This window comes from Empidonax traillii, unplaced genomic scaffold, assembly GCF_003031625.1.
Source record: "Empidonax traillii isolate 1590-97213 ecotype Southwest subspecies unplaced genomic scaffold, ASM303162v1 scaffold633:size372093, whole genome shotgun sequence".
Lineage (NCBI taxonomy): Eukaryota > Metazoa > Chordata > Aves > Passeriformes > Tyrannidae > Empidonax > Empidonax traillii.
In genome coordinates this window covers 337,413-355,899 of record NW_020955826.1, presented here as the reverse complement: position 1 = coordinate 355,899, position 18,487 = coordinate 337,413, and the positions used below count along the sequence as shown (strand labels likewise).

Sequence of the window (18,487 nt, the reverse complement as noted above, 5' to 3'; positions counted from 1 at the left end):
CGTTGTGATCCGGTGGGAATTCCCTTCCTGGAAAACGGATCCTTTCCCACAGCCCCATCTGCAGCTTTGATTGTAACCTCTCCCTCGCCACTGGCAGCGGTAAGGCTGAATGTAGACACACCCCAGGGAAGTGGCATCAAAACAGCCAGTTTTATTCGGTATATTTATAATTCCATTTAACACTGCTCTGAATATAAAGGCTCGAAGAAGCTTTCTTTAAAAAAAAAAAAAAAAAAAAAAAAAAAAAGGTAATCTCCTCTTTGTTAACCCAAACACATCTGGCCCAAAAAGCACTTTCTTGCTCTCAGATGTGACTCACTGAAGAAACACCCATGGAGGATGTTTTTTATTGATAGGTGTGGAACTGGCACAAAAAGTATCTATTTTTTTATGTGTGCATTTGTATCTCCTGAACAGTGGTTGACCCTTGGCTGTCAGCACTGTGGAAATACCCACAAATATTATTAATTATTGCAGGTATCTCTGATTTTGTAGCTGAGCTGCTTTGGAGCTCTGCAGTTCCTGCTGGTGGGAATCACCCATGTGTTGTGTTTTTCTAATTACTTTTTGCTTGATTCCCTGGAATAGCATTAGAGACTATCATGGGTTTTTTTTTTTTAAAAATAAAAAAAAAATCCTCCAGGTGTTCAGGAAGAATCTGGACTTCAATTGCCACGATCTTGTCTAGTTCCACTGTTGTCTGGAAGAAAATATCCTACAATGCCCTCCATGGATACCTTCCAGCTCTTGGTGCTGAGTAAAACAGGATGGGATCCTGCTTTTGGTGGCTGGAGAATTGGAGAGGACACATTCCCAGTGGAGCAGCAACGGTGCCTTCAGCACTCAAGGTTATTCCAAGCCCCGTTGTCTCCTTTTCTGAGATGCTTTCCCAGGTTTCTATAACTGCTCTCTCTGGACAGATTTTACTCTCTCTGTGCTTTTATGGAAGAACAAAAAACAAAAAAGCCCAACGGCAGAACTGGTTGGGAGGTTTGGGGGGGGATAAAGGGTTTGCTCTGGGTTTCAGCTGAGAGGCAGCAGAGCCCAGGGGGATGTTTACATTTCTGTTCTCCGTGGTGCAGTCTCACCATCACCATCATCACCCATCTTCAGCCTGGCTGGGGGGTCTCTGAAGGAGCAGGGGCTGTTCAGGGAGGGCACAGCCCCGCACTGGGGTTGGGTTTCCTTGGAAAGGGGGTGACGAGCTCTGCGTGGTCGCCTCGACGTCGTTCCCGTGGTCCAAAGCGGGGATGGGGATCGTTCCCATTGCCATTCCCAGCCCTGCCTGACCCCTTGTCCTCTGATGGTCTCAGTAATGTCCTGGAGGCTGCCCTGAGCTCGTTCAGTGCAGCTGAGAGCACTTTTCCATGAAAGAGAAGCAAACTCTTGGTGAATGGTTCGAATCACAGTGAAAGGGTGTCAATAGAAACCAAGACTGGGTTTGTAAATGTTGTAAAATAGAACCTTGGGTTGATTTGGTCTAAGCAGACGGATTTTTGTGGTACCTGGGAGAATTATCCAGGGGAGCTCTGGGGGTTTCCCTTCCACTTGGATCTGCAGTAGTTGTTTTATCACTGTTTTGAAGCTGCTTACGGGTTTCCTGGGTGGAGTATCCAGTTCTCTGAGAACTGGTTACTTTCTGAACTATTAGAAGTGTCAGGCTTTTTGCTTTGAAACTATTTTATTTAAACATGCAATAATTGAGAGAAGGAGCAGGGGATGGGGAAAAATGTGTGGTGAGATGGAAGAAGGAGTGGAGTTCCAGGCACACTGGGAAGCGGGAATCATTTTGCAGAGGCAAGGTGAGATGATTTATGAGCCTTATCTAGTATTTTTTTAAAGATAAAACTATATTCAGCACTTTTTATTTATGCTTTTTATAATAGTAGAGCTATTCTTGACTAAGTGGCCGGACTTTTGATTTTCAGAGTGCACAGGTCATGGAATCTGTAATCAGAGTGTACTGAACTACTTTAGACCCACCTTAGGGGTTGGCTTTGGATTTCTTCTTTGAATTATCCCTCACTGCAGTTGCACTGCTGGCTCTGGGGCTGCTGCAGTTTTGGTTGGAGAAGCTCTTGGTGCTGAGGAGGTTTTTTGGGTTGATTTCCCTTCCCAAAGCTGCCTTGGCCTCAATTATCCCAACTGCTCAGAGTGACCTGAGTGTTCCAAGGCCCTTCTCGAGGCTTTTCATCCACAAACTGCCATTCCTGAGCAGCCCTGGGGCTCTCACATCCAACTGCTGTCCTGGGGGGGGGGAATTTTGGCTCAGAGCTGAACCAGGGGAAAAAAAAAAAAAGGAAAAAAAAAAAAGCTGTAAATGCACACTCGGTTTGTTGGCAATAAAACCTCATTCTGCTGATGTAGCTCGTTCAGATTAACTTGTTGAAACTGTACTGAAAAAAAAAAAAACAAACCACAAATAGGGGTTTTGCTGATGAGGAGTTTCTAAAGCAAGAGGGGTTTGTGGGTGTCCCTGTACCTACAGATCCTTTCCACTCTACAAAGGGCCAAAAATGGAAGCTGGGAAATGAATTTGGTTTGTTTGGGTTGTTTTTTTTTTTTAAAGTTATCCTCTGGTAGAAATTGAAGTCATTAACAACTGTGTAGCACGGAGCAAAGCAGTGTGTACTGAATTTTTAAAAGCTGAAAAAATCCTGTTACATATTGTTAACGCATTGAGAACTCGTTTTAAAAATATTGTTGAAGACAAAACTATTTTTCAATCCTTTCAATAAAATCTTTTTGTAAAGTTGGATTTGTCCAGCAGCACTTGGGCTGGGGGAGGAGGGAAAATTAAGAACAGCCAGTTGGTTGGTTGGGGAGCAGATGTCCAGGGGGGGGGTTGTCTCATGGGACAGGGACATCTCTTTTTATTGCATAAAACACCTTTTCTTCACCTGATTTGTGCAAGATCAGAGCCTTCCCTTCCTGCTCCTGCTCTGGGCAGGCCCTGCTGCACAAAAGGCCTGAATGTGCCCGATTGTGTTTCTCCATTTCAGCAACAATTCACAGTCCCCCTGACTTGTGGGATGAAGTCACAGCCATCAGCTGCTGCTCTGTCAGCTGGGGCCAGGCAACTTAACCCCTTCATGCCCCCCCTTTGGCCACCTGTAATGTAGATTTGACTCAAATTTAGGAGACTGGGGTGAGAAAAATATAAATTTTTAATAGGGCTTTTAAATTTACGTTTGTATTTATAATAATTATATATTTATTTACTTGTGAGATTTCCCACTGAGTTCATGCTGGTTTAAGTGAAATAATTATACACACACACACACACACGCTGTGCTTGTGCTTTATTTAAAAATAGCCAGTAGTTAAAGGTTGCAGTCAATAAAATAGCAAACTTTTAATTACAATATTAAAGGCTCGTTGTGACAGCCCCCCTGGCGTGGGATGGCACGGTGGGTGGAGACACTGGAGGGGGAGGCAGGAGATGAGAAGGAGCTGCTGCAGGTGGAGCTGGGACTGAAAAACAAGGAACTGAAATGTCCCAGGGGGAAGAAGATCCCAAGGCAGGGAACAGCCATCACCAAACACAGCAGGGCTGGACCTTCCACCACAACCTGAGCTTGAGCAGTGAGGGCAGGACAGGGCACCCCCAGACCCGCTGTGTGTTTGAGGGGTGCAGAGAACCTTCAGCAGGGTTGTGCTGGCCCAGGACACACCTTCCCGTGGTTCCAAACAGCAGCAGGAGCAGCACTGGGAGCTGCTCTGCTCTGCCACAGCTGTCTGAGCCATCCCAGCTGCCCTGCTGGGGCTCTCCAGCCCCATCCAGGAATGTGTGACGTTGCCCCCAGCCCCCGTGCAGGTGGTCCCAGATTCACCCCCCCGGCTCGGTGCTCGGCCAGAGGGTCCCTGCTGTGCCTTCACTCCGTGGGAGCTGCAGGGGGAGCACGGGGGGGGCTCAGGAGTCGATCCTTCCATAGGAAGAAAACACTGTGGGCAGAGAGGAAGGTCAGTCAGCACCAAAGCAACGCTCACAGTGCCCCTCCTGCCCAAGGAGCTCTGGGTTGCTCAGGATTTGTAGCTCTCTGGGTCCCTTTATTCTGTGTCTTGCTCTTATACAGCACGATTAGAAAAATCACATGGATCTGAGGGAGTTTTCCACCCAGGCCTGATTTTTTTGGATACCAGCATTCCCTGCAAAGTTGGCAGCAATTTTAACTAACCAGTGTCAGCTTTTCCTCAGGGAGAAGCCACACGTGCTCCTCTCAAGCTCCTGAGCTTGCTCAGCCCAGTGAGCTCTGAGGCTGCTGAAGTGCCTGATGCCCTCAGGATGTGCCTTTCACCGGGGCTATCCCTGTTTTCCTGCCTCTCCACCTCCCTGTGGAACGAGGGGCCACAACCCTCCCCAGGCAGCTCTTTGAGTACTCACTTCTCTCCCTCAGCCCCTGCCCAAAGCTGCGGTACACGTGGAGCAGGGCCCAGAACAGCACAGATTTAATGGCAACAGAAATGCAGGAGCCGGTGATGAAAGCAGCTTCCAGAGTGTAGGAGTTCCCTTTGCCCCACTCCCTGATCACCTGCAGGAAAATGGGGACGGTAAAACAATCAACACCCCAAACCTGGAAGCCGTGAGATGCAATCGAGCCCCGAATTTCTGAGAGAAGGGGAATTTGGGGGAAGAAAAAAAAAAAACCAAAGTGGTCACTTTTAAACTTAATTTTCCTGTTTGGAAGCTGGAGGGTGAAGTGTCCCGCTCTGCCCTTGCCCTTCTCTCTCCCTGCCTCCTTTCCCACCTCGGGGGAGGTGCTGGGAAAGGCTTTCTCACCCTTCCAGTGCCAAAATAAATGGCTTGGGTGGGCTTGTTTTGGCCACAGCAGATCAACAGCTGGGGGTGCTGCCTAAGAAATCCTTTAAAACACATCAGCTGAGCCACTGCTCAAACGCTCTGGCACCCCCTGAGACCCTGTGAAGGAAGGGAGGCATTTCTGAGGAGCTCTGTCTCTTGTTCTGGGAGATTGTGGTGCATTTTTCCCTAATTATTCCGGACACTTTGCCAGAGACTTTCTAGAGCCTCTCCCTGTGACCAACCAGTTCAAGATCACTCTGAAATGGTTCCTGAACTGAAGAATGGATCCTGAGGATGCAGGAGGTGCCTGCTGCTCTCTTCAGAGCCAGCAGGAGGATGTTTTGGAGGAGCCCCCCCAGCCCTCCTGCTCCCACCCAGGTGAGTGTTACCGTGTACAGCAGGTAGAGCAGATACACCACTTCAGGGACATTCTGCAGCAGAAAAACCCACACCAGGGGTTTCAGCTCCTTCAGAATCTGTAGAATGAGGCAAGACATACACACAGCTGTAAAACTCCTCGTTACATACTCTGTGAAAGCTCCCAACAGTTGATTTTTCAGTGGCATTTCTAGTGTCGGTCAGGCTGAGCTCTCAGTTGTAACTTTGCCCTCCAGGCACTGTTCTGATTAGGAGAAAGGTGATTCTGTGTTACCTGAGTTACCAAAGCTTTTTAAAAGCACAGTGCTTGGTGCTACCTCCATTTTTAGCAAGGAAAGCCATCAAAACAATTGGAGAGCTGCATTTCAGCTGCCAGGAATTCGTGTGAACAGCAAAGCAAACAGCCAAGGAGCCTAAAAAAATATTCACCACTCCCCCTCCCCCCAAAAAAACCCTAAACTCCTTCCTGGTCATAAAAGACTCACATATCTGATGTACTTTGGCCCTGATTCTGCAATCACTCTTGGAACAGAGTCTCAAGACTTCAGAGGAAGTTCAGTCTGACTGATGTGAAAAATGACATTTCAAGTTCACAAATCCTCACTTTAACCTGGACACGGTCCCCGAATTTTGAAGAAGGTGCCCCTCCTAAAGGACCACCCATCTTTCTGGTCCCAAGGGTTTAAGGCCTGTGAAGTCTCCCTGTGTCTGTGTAACCCCAGGAATTTGGAGGACTGTTCCCAGTTTCACCCAACCTTGTCAGAGAGGCACAAACACCGAAGTGTGACCCTACAGGTTTGATTTACGTAGGTGATCAAGGACTGAGAATAAAACCATGTCCCTTAGAAGGAAGGATAACATGACAAAAAGAAGGATAAGGTGACATTGCTCCACCCTTTCGAGTGAGGCACAGCTTTAGGAGCGTGGTTGGGGCTCTGGTTTTCTCCACCCTGGCCCCCTCCCCATGGCAGGGGGGTGTGAAAGGGGGTGGCTGTGGCTCCCCAGGCTGGGGTGACTGTTCAGGGTGGGGATCTGCCCCCTCAGGGTGGGGATCTGCCCCCTCAGGGTGGGGATCTGCCCCTTCAGGGTGTTTCCCCGGGGGTCTCAGCTCAGCACTCACCGCCACGATGCCCACGGTGACCTTCAGGCAGCCCCACAGGGCCCCCGTGGCTGAGATGATGTTGTGCACCAGGGTGATCTTGTGCAGGCTGATCAGCAGGATGCAGAGGCACAGCTGGCAGGGGCACAGATGGGGAGAAGTCACTGCTTTGAGACCCTGCAGCCTCCTCTCCCAGCCCAGGATCCCTTCCCCCAGTGCAGGACACGCTGGGATGTTGGGCAGGAATAACCTTTCTTATTTCAGGAGGCTGTGGGTGGGCTGGAACCTCTGGATGGAACTGTTGCTATGGATAAACTTCCCAAAAGTGAGTTTCAGTTCTCCTTTTGTGCAGGACAATGATAAAATACGCGTTGATTCATTTTTATGGATTTTAACTGAGCCCCCCTATAGAAACCTGAGCATCATTACAAGGTAAGACAGAGCCAGAATTGCTGGGGGAGTTCAGAATTAGCTCAGCTTGCCCAACTAATTATTAATAAGGGGGGAAAAAAGGGGAATGTGGGGGCCAGAGCTGTTTACCTGTGCCTGGAGATCAAAGGTGAGCATGGAGAAGCAGAGGCTGAGCATGAAGTACTGGGACTGGAGGCTCTCCAGGGCACCCCCCACCCGGAATGCCATCATGCTCTGGCTCTGGATGAGGATGATGGCACAGATGACATCGAAGGAGCCAACCAGCAGGATCAGGACAAAGCGGGCCTGGAGGGGACAGACACAAGGATGGCACTGGCCAGGGCAAAGCAGGGCAGTGTGAGTGACACCCTTCATGACTCCACTGCTATGAGAATATTTACCCCAGAAATCATTCCTGCTCAGGAAGCAGGAGTTCCAGTAACCCAAGTTACTGTTCAGCTGGTAAAACAGACAGCCCTTCACGGCTCCCTTCACATCTTCCCCAGCAGGCTTTACTTTGAGGCTCTTGTTTAATATATAAACTGATGACTTGGCTGCACATCTTAAAGCAACCTGCTCCCCTTTGATGCCTGTTCCTTATTGACCCAAACAACCCACTTGGCTGCAGATAAGCCTGTTTAATTTTATGTACAACTCACAGATAAACTAAACTGGAAAATTCTCCTTTGCTCCACCTTCCTACTTGGGTTGCCACCTCTCCTACTGAAGAATAATTTTTGGGTGACTTCACAGCAAGCAACTTCGTCCTCCCATCTGTGATAAATATGTGATAAAAAAGGAAGGACTCCTGGGAAGCACAGCAAGGGGAAATTTAACTCCAGACCTCAGCAAGGCACAGAATTAAATCTTTGCATCGCATTTAATTGTTGTGAAGTGCAAACAAGATAATCTGCAATGAAAGGATCTCCCCCAGCTTGCTGTGTCTCTTGTTTCCCTGCAGCAGGTTCCCATAAATCTCATAAAAACACAAGGCTGTGTTTATGGAGCACTAATGGCTGTGTCCGTGCCTCTGGACAGATCCAGTTCTATCCACAGGTTACATTTACGTGACTTTAGGCCTGATGTTTTACGGATGGAAATCTGAAGCAGAGCAGGAGAAGTTTTCTGCAGTAACCCTGTGCAGTCCTCTGACACCTGTGGAATTTCACCCCCAGCACGTGGAGAAGGCAAAAACGAGTGAGAAAAGCAGGGGACTGACCAGGAGCTTCGGCTTTTGCTCGGCGGGGAGGACGGTGAAGTTGGTGACGGAGCGCAGCATCACCAGCAGGATGGACAGCACGAACACCATCAGCTCCTGGCGGTTCTCCTGCAGGATCCCCCGGCTCACGTAGTACACACAGAACACTGGGGGCACAAGGACTCTCTGAACACCAGCAGAACTCCCAGTGTGCTGCAGCTGGGTGCCAAAAACCTGCTCAGAACCTCAGTCCACACAGCCTTTGTTCCTACCAAGGAGGCTGAATCAGAGACTTCAAACCCTCTCCCCCAGAACTTAAACCATCAGTTAGATTTTTTTATTCCCCTCTTTGCCAAGGGCAGTGTATCAGCCACCCAAACTGGCAGCTGGGCTGTGTTAATCTATTAACACCACACTGATTATGTCCAATGGAATATTTGAACGAAATGAAGCAGCTCCATTTTTGTTAAAGAACTGAGATGACATCATCTTCCCAGGGAGGGAAGTTCAGGTGACTAACAGGCAGTTTGCTGCTCACACACACCCTCCTCTGCAGCGTTGTTTGGCCACTGCACGTGGTTTGTGTGTTGAACTGGACAGAGTGGATTCAGTTTATCTTTATGGGGGAAATTTTGAACCACCACACCCTGCAAAATAATCAAAAAGGTTCTACTTTCATAAAATACATCAAGCCCCTCAGTCACCTGCCACTGTGAACTCTGTGCTGTCCTGGCAAAGCTGAAATAAGGAAAAGGCTTTGTTCTTTTATAGGATGCTCCTGCAAACACTGGTTGGTTCTTCCCACAGCCACAGTAACAATGGATTTCTTTTTCCAGAGTGCTGCTTCCTGGATTCCACACGTAAAAAAAATCCCCCCCCCCTTTTGCAAGGCTGGGACATGGGGACAAAGTGTTGTCCAAGTCTTCAAAGGGACACAGTAACTTGAGTCTCCAAACAAACCTTCAGTGACTGAACTTCCTTTTCCACTGCCATTAACAGGGACTGACAGAGTGGAAAATGATTGGCAGATTACAAAGTGAATCACGGGATTTTTGGGACTTGCTCTTGACCTCAGAGACTTAAGACAGCACTTCCTTGTTTTGCAAAGTCATCTGCTCAATCAAAAGAAACTCTGTACAAATGACTTGGAAATGAACCCTTTTCTGATTGTCAGGCTTTTTGCAGAGGTGGTTTCTGAAATATAGGACACCCCTTGCTTTTGGGGGGTTAACATTTTTCAACAGATTAAACCCCCTAATCCCAGTTTAAATTAAATTGCAAATCCAAGAGATTGTTACAGCCACGGCTGTAAAATCTATTTTTCTTTAAAGAAACACCTGCTCTGTCAGTCTTTGTCTACCACACAGAAAACATGGGTTGGAGGAAAAACAGATGGGCGAGTGCAGCTTCAACTTCCCAGGTCTGTGACTGATCTGATTTATTCTGAGGGTTCTTCAGGCTGTTCTAACACTGCAGCTCGTGCTGGGATGTGTGAAAAGCTGCTCGTCAAATCAGAGGTTCGGAATTAAAGCATTGTTGGGATTTGTCTAATTATAGAATCTGGAACAAAGCTATTGTCTTCGTTCCCTCTGGGTGAGAGCTGCAAGGCAAGGACTGTGTTACACCCACAATCTCTCCTTTTTCACGCTGTTTTGGCAGCCAAGACCTGCTAAAGCCACTTCCTGAAATAGTTTGTTATTTTTGTGGTAATTTCTGTTTAACACAAATGGACCCAAGAATATGAAAACAAGTTTCTATTGAAGCTCTCACTGGAAATACCCAAGGAAGTTTGGATCTCGCTTCCAGTGGGGGGAAAAATATTAGACAAAAAGGAGATTTTTTTTTTTTTTAAAAATGAGGTTCTTATTTCAACAAAATACTTCAGGTGAAGCAACATCCTTGCAGGAACTTAGCACAGAGAGATGCCTTCACATTTTCTTGCTGGAGATCAGACATTAAAATGGGAACTGGAGGCTTTTCTGGCACAGCTGAACATTCAGCACCTCTCACGTAAGAAACTTCAGTTGCTGCTTAATTATACATTGGGGAAGAAAAAAAAAAAAGTATTTGTTTCAAAACCCCAACAGTTTCTTACCAAGTCCAACCAACTGGATAAAGGAAATGGTGAAATCCTCCTCGGTCTGCCGGACCAGCGTCTCTATGGTGAGCCCTATGACACTCAGCAGGGACACAATAGTGACACAGAAGTAGATCTTGACAGGGAAGGAGAGCTCTGAACATGGCTTTATCTGCAAAGCAAGGGCATAATGCAGAATAAACTCGGTGCTGTTCCTAAAAAACACAGCGGGGCAAGCTGGGTAAATGAGGCAGGGCAGGGTTTTACCCTGGGAAAAGGAAGAGAAACTCTCCAACTGAATTGAAACTCCAAAATCGCTGAGGAAGGGGGAAGTCTGACTTTATTGCATAATTAATCTCAGCCAAGATTGCCCTGGTTTGTACCTCCAGCCTTTCTGCCTCACAAAGGTCATGGCATTGTAATCCCATCTCCTGGGACTGGAGATTGCCGATGCCCACAGATATACATGGAGGTGTCCAGCAGGCAACACATTCCCAGATTTCTGCTCCCATCTCTGAGCAGGGACAGGACCCCAGGGAACGGCTGGAGCTGTGGCAGGGCAGGGTCGGGCTGGATCTCAGGAAAAATGGGTCTTCCCCCAGAGAAGGAGGTTGGGCACTGGAATAGGCTTCCCATGGAATGGTCACTTCCCAAGGAATGGTCACTTCCCATGGAATGGTCACTTCCCAAGGCTGCCAGAGCTCAAGGAGCATTTGGACAGCGCTCTCAGGGATAGGGTGGGATTGCTGGGGTGTCTGTGCAGGGCCAGGGGTCGGACTGGATGATCCCTGTGGGTCCCTCCCGGCTCAGGAGGGAATCCCATAATTCTATGACTATCAGAAGGTGGGTGTGCGTGTGCGCGGTGCCGCGGGGCGTGGGTACTCACGGGCCCGCAGGGCGTGGGGATGAGCTGCCGGTGTCGCGGGGTGAGGTTGGGCAGGCTCGGCCCCGCCGGGGTCGCGGCACCGCTGTGGGGACACAACGGGACGGGACGGTCACACAACGGGACGGGACGGCCACGGGACCGCACCACTCACCCGCGGGGGGGGGCCGCCCGCACCCTCCCACCCCCGGCACTGCCCCGCCATGGGCAGCGCGGTGGGTCCCCCCCCACCTCCCCGAGTGGTGCCGCCCGTACCTGCCGTCCATGGCCGGGCCGCGCTCCCGCCCCGCTCTGACGGCACCTACATGGCTGCGGAGGGGCCCCCGCAGCTCTTCCGGGGGACACCCGCACGTCACTTCCCCGGCACGGCCGGGCAGCGCTCCCGAGGGTCCCTCCCGGGCGGCGGGGCCGCCGAGCATCCCGCCCCGCATCCCGCCCCGCATCCCGCCCCGCGCGCCCCCGGGGCCATGGAGGGCTCGGCGCGGCGGGGGCTCGGCGCGGTTCTCGCTGTGCGTGTCCCCCGTGACCCACCCACCCACCCCCCTTCCCCACGCCCCGTTCCTCCGGTTCATTTCCTCGCGGGGTCGGTAAAATGGCCTCCCACGGGCGGCCGCGGTGACAAAGGGGCCGGTGCCCGGGGCAGCCCCGGCGGGGCGGGGCAGGGCCGGACCCGCCTCCCCGCCCGCGGCTCGGGAAGGGATGGGTAGCCGCGTCCCGGGATCCGCATCCCCGGGGAGCCGCATGCCGGGTGTGCCGGAGCCGCGGGGAGCCCCCAGGTGCCGGCAGGGAGGGAGGGAGGGCAGGGAAGGAGGGCGGGCAGAGCGGGCGCTGACGGAGAGGAGCATCCCCGGCCGGCCCCGGGAGGGGGATGTGGGTGCTGGAGGTCTCCGAACAGCGGGCGGAAAGGCCGCGGTGCAGCCCCTGTGCCGGGGATGCTCGGGATGCTCGGATGCCCTGCGGGGACGGGAAGGCGAGCGGGAATTGCCTGCGCGGGGCTGGCTCGGAACGGGCAGGGAAGGCTCTAGGAGTGAGCGGGTGACCAGAAATAGCGTTGGAATGCGAGAAAGTCTTGAAGCCGTTTCGCTCTCTCGGCATCTTCTCTGTGTGGGAGCTGGTAATAGTTGTGGTATTGTGTTTTATGGTTACAATGTAGTGAAACTGTTAATAGTCCCGGCTTGCTGCATTCTGTGCCGTTTGCTGTGCTGGGGGCAGTGTTTGGGTGTCCTCTTGTGTAACAGATGAAGGGTCATGGACACGAGCCTCTGTTTTTTCTCTGTCAGATCGGCCTTAAGCACTCGCAGCATATTTGGGCTTTAGTTTTCCTTGAGTAAAGCTGACTTCATAGAGTTCTCTGGGAGTACGTTTTCCACCTTGATACAACGACTGGGAGTGCAGTTAAAGGTTGGAGGAGATACAAGGAGAAGGCACTGCACGGTGCTGGTTCTTTTGAGCTGGAGGATTGAGGCTTTGTGTGCAGTCCAAGAGAAACAACTGCCAACCACTGCCACGTTTTCAGCTGTTGGTAAACATCAGCTGCTGGTTGGCCTTGAGGGAGGAAGACTGAATTAGTTCCAGATGGAGAACTCTTTCAGGCCATTTAGACTTTCCAGATGATTTAAGCCAGCAGGTCAGTAATTTAGGGGAGTAGTTCTGTTCTTATTTGCTGTTCTGCTTCCTGCCATGTGTGGAATCAGTGATATCAAAGCTGATATCCCAGCGCTGCCAAGGGTAGGACTTTCATTGTGCTTGATTGCTTTTGGGTTTAATTGAGTCGTGTAATCAGAAAAGGTACTGAAAAAGCTGTGCTAACCAACCCTTTTGAATGTAGAGGGGCATTTTTTTAAGACCTGAAAAGGGAGGAGGAGCCAAGAATCCATTTTTCTTACCCACTTCTCTCGGAGAACGTGTCTCCTCCTTCAAAGTGTTGTGTTGAGCTGGTTTAACACCAGCACGGAGTTTAAATAAACACGAGTGTGTCAGAGGGTCTCGTACCTTGGTTTGCTGCTGTCATGATTTCCTGGGGAAATGGAAGGAGAGAAAGGAACAGGGATGGAAATCTTCAGTGCTTGGCTGTAACAGCAGAACCAGAGAACGTGAGGAATGGGAAAATTCCCTGTAAAGCAGCTGCTCTGTAGGATATTGAGACTGGCAGGAGATCTTTAGCTCTTTAGTACCCCTTTATGATTTACTTGAGATGCCACGTTGGGCAAAAAAAAAAAAAAAACTGAAGAAAATAATGTGTGTTCACATGCTCCCCAAATCAGGGCAGGTGCAGTAGCTCCTGGTACAACTCTTGTATTTCCCTTGGCATCGAATGTTGGTTGTGCTGCTGTTGTTTGATGCACTGTAGTATTATGATCTCATTTCAGATGGCTTTTCCAAGATGTCCAGTGATTAACTCCCCCCACAAGAATCCCTTTTTAAGGCCCATTGTCTTGTCTGTCCACCAAATGTGCTTCTGGAGACAAGCATTTAAAATGTCATTTCCCCCAGTGCTTGTTCACCGAGGAACAAAAGAGCTCCAGTCCCTCAATTCATCTGCATCTGATTCAGCCAATTTTCACTTGCTCGTAAGACAAAGGCTGCAGAAATAAAAGGGATAAATTCACAGTGGTTACAGACCTTAGACTGAGATCAGAGACACTGGAGAAACTGGGAGAGGAGGCAGTTACAAGTGGAAAGGCTGTGCTGATGTGCTTTAGAGGAGAAAGAACTCAAAGCCACATAAAGCCTGTTGTGTGCGCACGTGCTATTTTAGAATTAAAAAAACCCCCTTCCCTTAGATAACTTCTTGGTGCCTGATCTTGATGTCATGATGTGAGGAGTTCATAAATCCAGCCCGGAAAGACTACGCAGGTCTGTTTATCCTTGACAAAGTGCGGGAAGAAATGTGGTATCTTTGCTGCACTGGGGATTTAAAATGCCATTCACAGCATCCTTGTTGTTTCCTCCTCTCCCTCTTAGGCAGAAAACCTGGAACAGGCCACATGAAGAAGCACGTGGAGTTCATTTTTATGCAAGATGTTCTTTGGAGGACCAAGTGCAGCTTTCCAGCAGGCCCTGGGAGATGAAGCCTTGACCACGTGATATTTTTTGGGGAGTCAGGTGCTGTGCTAAATCAACGCTGGTTTGTGCTGAGGACAAACAGCCGGTCCTTTAACGTCACCATGTCGACCACGGCGAGCGCTCAGACTCCGGAGCCACCGAGTCCTCCCGCCCTGGAAGAAAAGCCAAAGGGGAAATCCCTGTTCCAGCTGGGCTCCCTCTTTGCTCACAGGAGCGAGAAGCTGGTGATAGCTCGCAGTGACAGCGTGCCCGAGGAGAATGTCCTCAAGATCACCATCACGGAGACCACGGTCATCGAGTCCGACCTGGGCATCTGGAACTCCCACGCTCTCATCTACCTCACCTTGTGGTTCTTCTTCAGCTTTTGCACTCTTTTTCTTAACAAATACATCCTTTCCCTGCTGGAAGGAGAGCCCAGCATGTTAGGTACCCCTTTGCTTTGCCCTGGAATGCCAGGAAGACATTGATGTAGATTTATTTTACTGGGATTGCCGGGATCCTGGGCAGGGCCAGGAGCTGGACTCGGTGATCCCTGTGGGTCCCTTCCCACTCAGGATAATCTGTGATTTGACAGGATAAAGTGGAGGGACAGAAGGGTTCAGCTGAATGACTGGGAGGTGTGGGGAGGGGTCTCGGGGCTGGGAACTCTGAGCTGTGATTTTGGCCTTTGAAGGGTTTCCTGACACCGTCCTTTTCTCCAGGTGCTGGAAGATGAAACTTTGGTCATGGATAAAAGCACTACAGGAGTTTGTCTAAGAAATGTTCTGAGGCTGCTTGATTTGTCGAGTTCCAGCCCCTTCTGACTGATTTTCTTGCCCCTCTCATCCTCTCCAGGTGCTGTTCAGATGCTTTCAACCACCTTCATTGGCTGTATAAAGATGTTTGTTCCCTGCTGTTTGTACCAGCACAAAACCCGCATCTCCTACCCCCCCAATTTCATCATGATAATGCTCTTTGTTGGATTGATGAGGTAAATGGGGAAATATTTCCTAGGCTGTATTTGCTAAGATTTCCTGTACTAATATTTGTGGGGTTTGTTTGTTTGTTTGTTTGTTTGTTTTTGTTTTGTTTTTGTTTTCTGACCAGGAGTTGTATTTTCGTGGCTCTCTGCCTTTTTATTCTTGATTAAAAAGTGTTTGGAGAATTCACCTTTCCCTCCACCCACAAAAATCAGATTTTTGGCTACCTTGGCTTCCCACCTTCTTTCAGAACACACTTCTCTTTCCATTTACTTTCTTCCCCTTCTCTTTTGAGGCTGATGTTTGTTTAGTGCACTGGTATTTACCAGCCTTTTGCATCAAAAGGGATCCAGGCTATTAATATTTATCTTTTAAAGAGTCAATATTTGCTGTGTGCTGGGGTAGGATCAGTTTGTGGTCTGGGAGAGAATAAGAATAAATGATTTTGTTTCCTTTACACCGCAAAACTGATAAAGAATAATCAAATAGGCGATAAATTAAGATTAATTTAATGATTTAAACTACAGTAAATAGGTAGCATATCTAATTTACACTGCAGATGGATAACTGCAGATAAAACTTCCACGGTGAATTACCGTTTATCAGCAGATTTTTACTTTTTCTACTGAGCCTTGTTGAAAACTTTGGAATTACAGTGCAATTCTTTCTGTGCTGGATGCATAGGAAGTTTTTTTTTCCTCTTCATTTCTGCTGCAGATTTGCAACAGTGGTGCTGGGCCTGGTGAGCCTGAAGAACGTGGCAGTTTCCTTTGCAGAAACGGTGAAAAGCTCAGCTCCCATTTTCACTGTCATCATGTCCCGGATGATTCTGGGGGAATACACTGGTGAGAAATGTTGAAATGGGATTTATTTAGTTACTCAGGGTTTTTTTGGGTTAATAGTTACCTGGCTGGCCATGGGGAAGGAAAGCCCTGCAGAATATAAGGAATTCAGGTGGAGGAATCCTCCTGAGCTCAATAAGGAGAAGATATAAAAGTAAAAAAAGGGTTTATTTTAATGCAGTGTCAGGAAAATATTATTGTGGCCTTAAATAAGTGGAGTTCAGCATGTTCCTCCTTATAAGGACAATAAAGACAGTGATCCTGCTGGAAATGCAGGAATTGAGCTGAGCTTTCCCCTCCTCCTCTGCAGGATTGCTGGTGAATCTGTCCCTCATCCCTGTGATGGGAGGGCTGGCTCTGTGCACAGCTACAGAAATCAGCTTCAACATCCTGGGCTTCTCAGCAGCTTTATCCACCAACATCATGGACTGGTAAGGGATGGGGAGAGCTCTGTGTGGAGGGAAGGGATTTTCTTTTTGCATTTCCCCACCTGAAGGAAACAGCTGTGATTCTCATGGATTGACTGATTTTTTTTTTCCCTAACTGAAATCCAGGTAAATGGTGATTTTTTTCACTTTTTTTTTTTTTTTTTCCAGTTTGCAGAATGTCTTTTCCAAAAAACTACTCAGCGGGGACAAATACAGATTTTCGTAAGTATTAAGAATATTTCAGGTTCGGTTATGGGTGGGATTTGGACTGGTGTTTTAGCTGATGTTTTAGCTACGAAACATAAACCAGGAGTGAAATGCTAAAAAAAAAAACCAATTTAGCAATTGTTTTTAGCAATATATATGTATTTTGCCACGGGATAAAATGCAGGTGTTGGGTCTTGAAAATATGGGCCTTTCAGTCCCTCTCAGCCAGCACAAAAGGCTTTGCTTTGAAAAAGGAAGCTTTTAATCATTTTAATCAGCGTTTTTCCTCCTCTGTAGAGCCCCAGAGCTTCAGTTCTACACCAGTGCTGCTGCAGTGGTTATGCTCATTCCAGCTTGGATCTTTTTCATGGTAATTTGAATTCACATTTTGCAAGAGACTGGGAGGGGGTTATAAAGGGAAGGGAAGATTTTCAACAAATAATGTAATACAGGCATGAGTTGATCCAAAATGCCCGAGTTTATCTCACGATTTTTGAGACAAATGTTGTCCAAGTGCATTTGAAGTTTTAGATAAAGGCTTGAAAACCAAATCTTACATATTTGCTGGCTTTCTGTCAATATTCACGTGGTGTACAGGAACATTAACTCTTTGAAAACAAAATTAAGTTAAAGTGAGTGTAATATATAGCAGGTTAAATATGTGTCCTGGAAACTGTGGCATTTTGTTGTTGTGCATCAGTGTTCAAAAAAAGCAAACAGGCTGAGCACACTGGGAAGGTCAGTCAGATGAGAGCTGGTTTTCTGATATATTTTAGGGGGGAAATTTATATTATCTAACTGTCTTGTATGTTTTAGGTTTTGTTTTGCTGAAATTGAAATGGAAAACTATAAATGCTTCTAATAGGAATGAGTTGGGTGGAAAATCACTTTTAGATTTGCTTATAAACTAAACTCTCAAATTTCTTTTTTTTTTTTTTTTGCTGTTTAGGATGTGCCTGTGATTGGGAAAAGTGGGAGAAGCTTCAGCTACAACCAGGATATCATCATACTTCTCCTAATAGATGGAGTCTTGTTCCACCTCCAGAGTGTTACAGCCTATGCCTTGATGGGAAAAATTTCTCCTGTGACTTTCAGGTAAAACCTCCAGGAGCACCATTTCACATCCTTTTGTTCCTTGTTCAGCAGTTCTGCTTGAGGACTGGGCAGTAAAGGCTGTGCAGAGAACTGAAGGGTTGGGGTTGGAAGTGGAGTTTGAGCTGGTGTTTGGAAAGGAAGGCAAACAGAGGTGGTGTGTGGGATGTGACAGAGGTATTTCTCCTGAGCTCAGTTTTCCATTGCAGCGTGGCCAGCACTGTGAAACACGCCCTGTCCATCTGGCTCAGCATCATCGTGTTCGGGAACAAGATCACCAGCCTCTCGGCCATCGGCACTGTCCTGGTGACCATCGGGGTCCTGCTCTACAACAAGGCCAAGCAGCACCAGCAGGAGACCCTGCACAGCCTGGCCACCCCCCCCCAGCCCACACAGGCTCCCTCAGAGGACACAGAGCCGCTGATTCCCAAGGATTTGGAGCCCTACGATTAATGTGGCCACTTGTTCTTCCGCCCGCGTGTAACTCAGAGGGACTCGTCCTGAAAGGGGCTGTTCCTCCAGCTGCTGATGCTGTTGGGGTCCTTGGAGAGTTCTGGAAGGATCCAGCCAGCCTTGATCCCCTTGCTCCTGGGACCTTCAGCAGGAAGGACCTGGGAAGGGTGTCCTGAGAAACTGATACCCCACCAGCCCTACGTGTGGGCTTTGGGGTCCTTCCTCGACTGCAGATAACGACCGGGCCTGTATTGGTGAAAGAACTTGAGTGGCTCGTGGGAAAGCAATTCCTGCCTCCCTCCCTCCCTCCATCAGAGGAATGTGACAACGTGTGCCCGTGGCTGCAGTTCTGCTGGACTGGGATGGAGTTGGGGCATAACTGAAATTCCTGGTTGTTACTCCCCATTTCCTGCATTTTGGGGCACCGAAACCTGCCAGAGCTCGAGGAGCGTTTGGACAACGCCCTCAGGGACAGGGGGGGCTTTTGGGGTGTCCTGTGCAGGGCCAGGAGTTGGACTGATGGTCCTTTGCAGCTCAGGATATTCTGTGATGCGAGGGGGAACCGCTTTCTCTCCCCACAAACAACTTCCTGT

The 18,487-nt window shown here is 48.7% G+C and overlaps 2 protein-coding genes and 1 long non-coding RNA gene across 7 annotated transcripts in view; 2 read left to right on the top strand and 1 right to left on the bottom strand.

The window, feature by feature from the left end:
- The first annotated feature begins 1,377 nt into the window (after positions 1–1,377).
- Positions 1,378–18,487, top strand: part of LOC114065267 — a 38,425-nt gene continuing 21,315 nt past the window's right edge. Inside the window, exons 1-2 of the long non-coding RNA XR_003572908.1 lie at positions 1,378–1,389; positions 5,730–5,732. This is a non-coding gene — a long non-coding RNA (uncharacterized LOC114065267). The remainder of the gene's footprint in view (positions 1,390–5,729; positions 5,733–18,487) is intronic.
- On the bottom strand, positions 3,724–11,182 carry LOC114065266. 2 transcript variants are annotated; one of them, XM_027899018.1, is made up of 9 exons: positions 11,103–11,178; positions 10,851–10,932; positions 9,983–10,136; positions 7,909–8,054; positions 6,819–7,022; positions 6,300–6,413; positions 5,191–5,277; positions 4,385–4,532; positions 3,724–3,945 (listed from the first exon to the last, which is right to left on the bottom strand). In XM_027899018.1, the coding sequence occupies exons 1-9, from the start codon at positions 11,111–11,113 to the stop codon at positions 3,914–3,916; spliced, it is 978 nt and encodes a 325-aa protein (XP_027754819.1). In that variant the 5' UTR covers positions 11,114–11,178; the 3' UTR covers positions 3,724–3,913. The 2 variants fall into 2 exon arrangements, with proteins under 2 accessions (XP_027754819.1, XP_027754820.1); XM_027899019.1 differs by having other exon boundaries at positions 3,725–3,945; positions 6,819–6,995; positions 11,103–11,182.
- Positions 11,291–18,051, top strand: SLC35E2B (solute carrier family 35 member E2B). Of its 4 annotated transcripts, none has more exons than XM_027899013.1 (9): positions 11,291–11,356; positions 13,812–14,339; positions 14,748–14,883; positions 15,590–15,717; positions 16,025–16,145; positions 16,311–16,364; positions 16,647–16,719; positions 17,299–17,444; positions 17,651–18,051. In XM_027899013.1, the coding sequence occupies exons 2-9, from the start codon at positions 14,015–14,017 to the stop codon at positions 17,892–17,894; spliced, it is 1,227 nt and encodes a 408-aa protein (XP_027754814.1). In that variant the 5' UTR covers positions 11,291–11,356; positions 13,812–14,014; the 3' UTR covers positions 17,895–18,051. The 4 variants fall into 4 exon arrangements, with proteins under 4 accessions (XP_027754814.1, XP_027754817.1, XP_027754815.1 ...); XM_027899016.1 differs by having other exon boundaries at positions 11,316–11,434; XM_027899014.1 differs by lacking the exon at positions 11,291–11,356 and adding an exon at positions 11,581–11,623.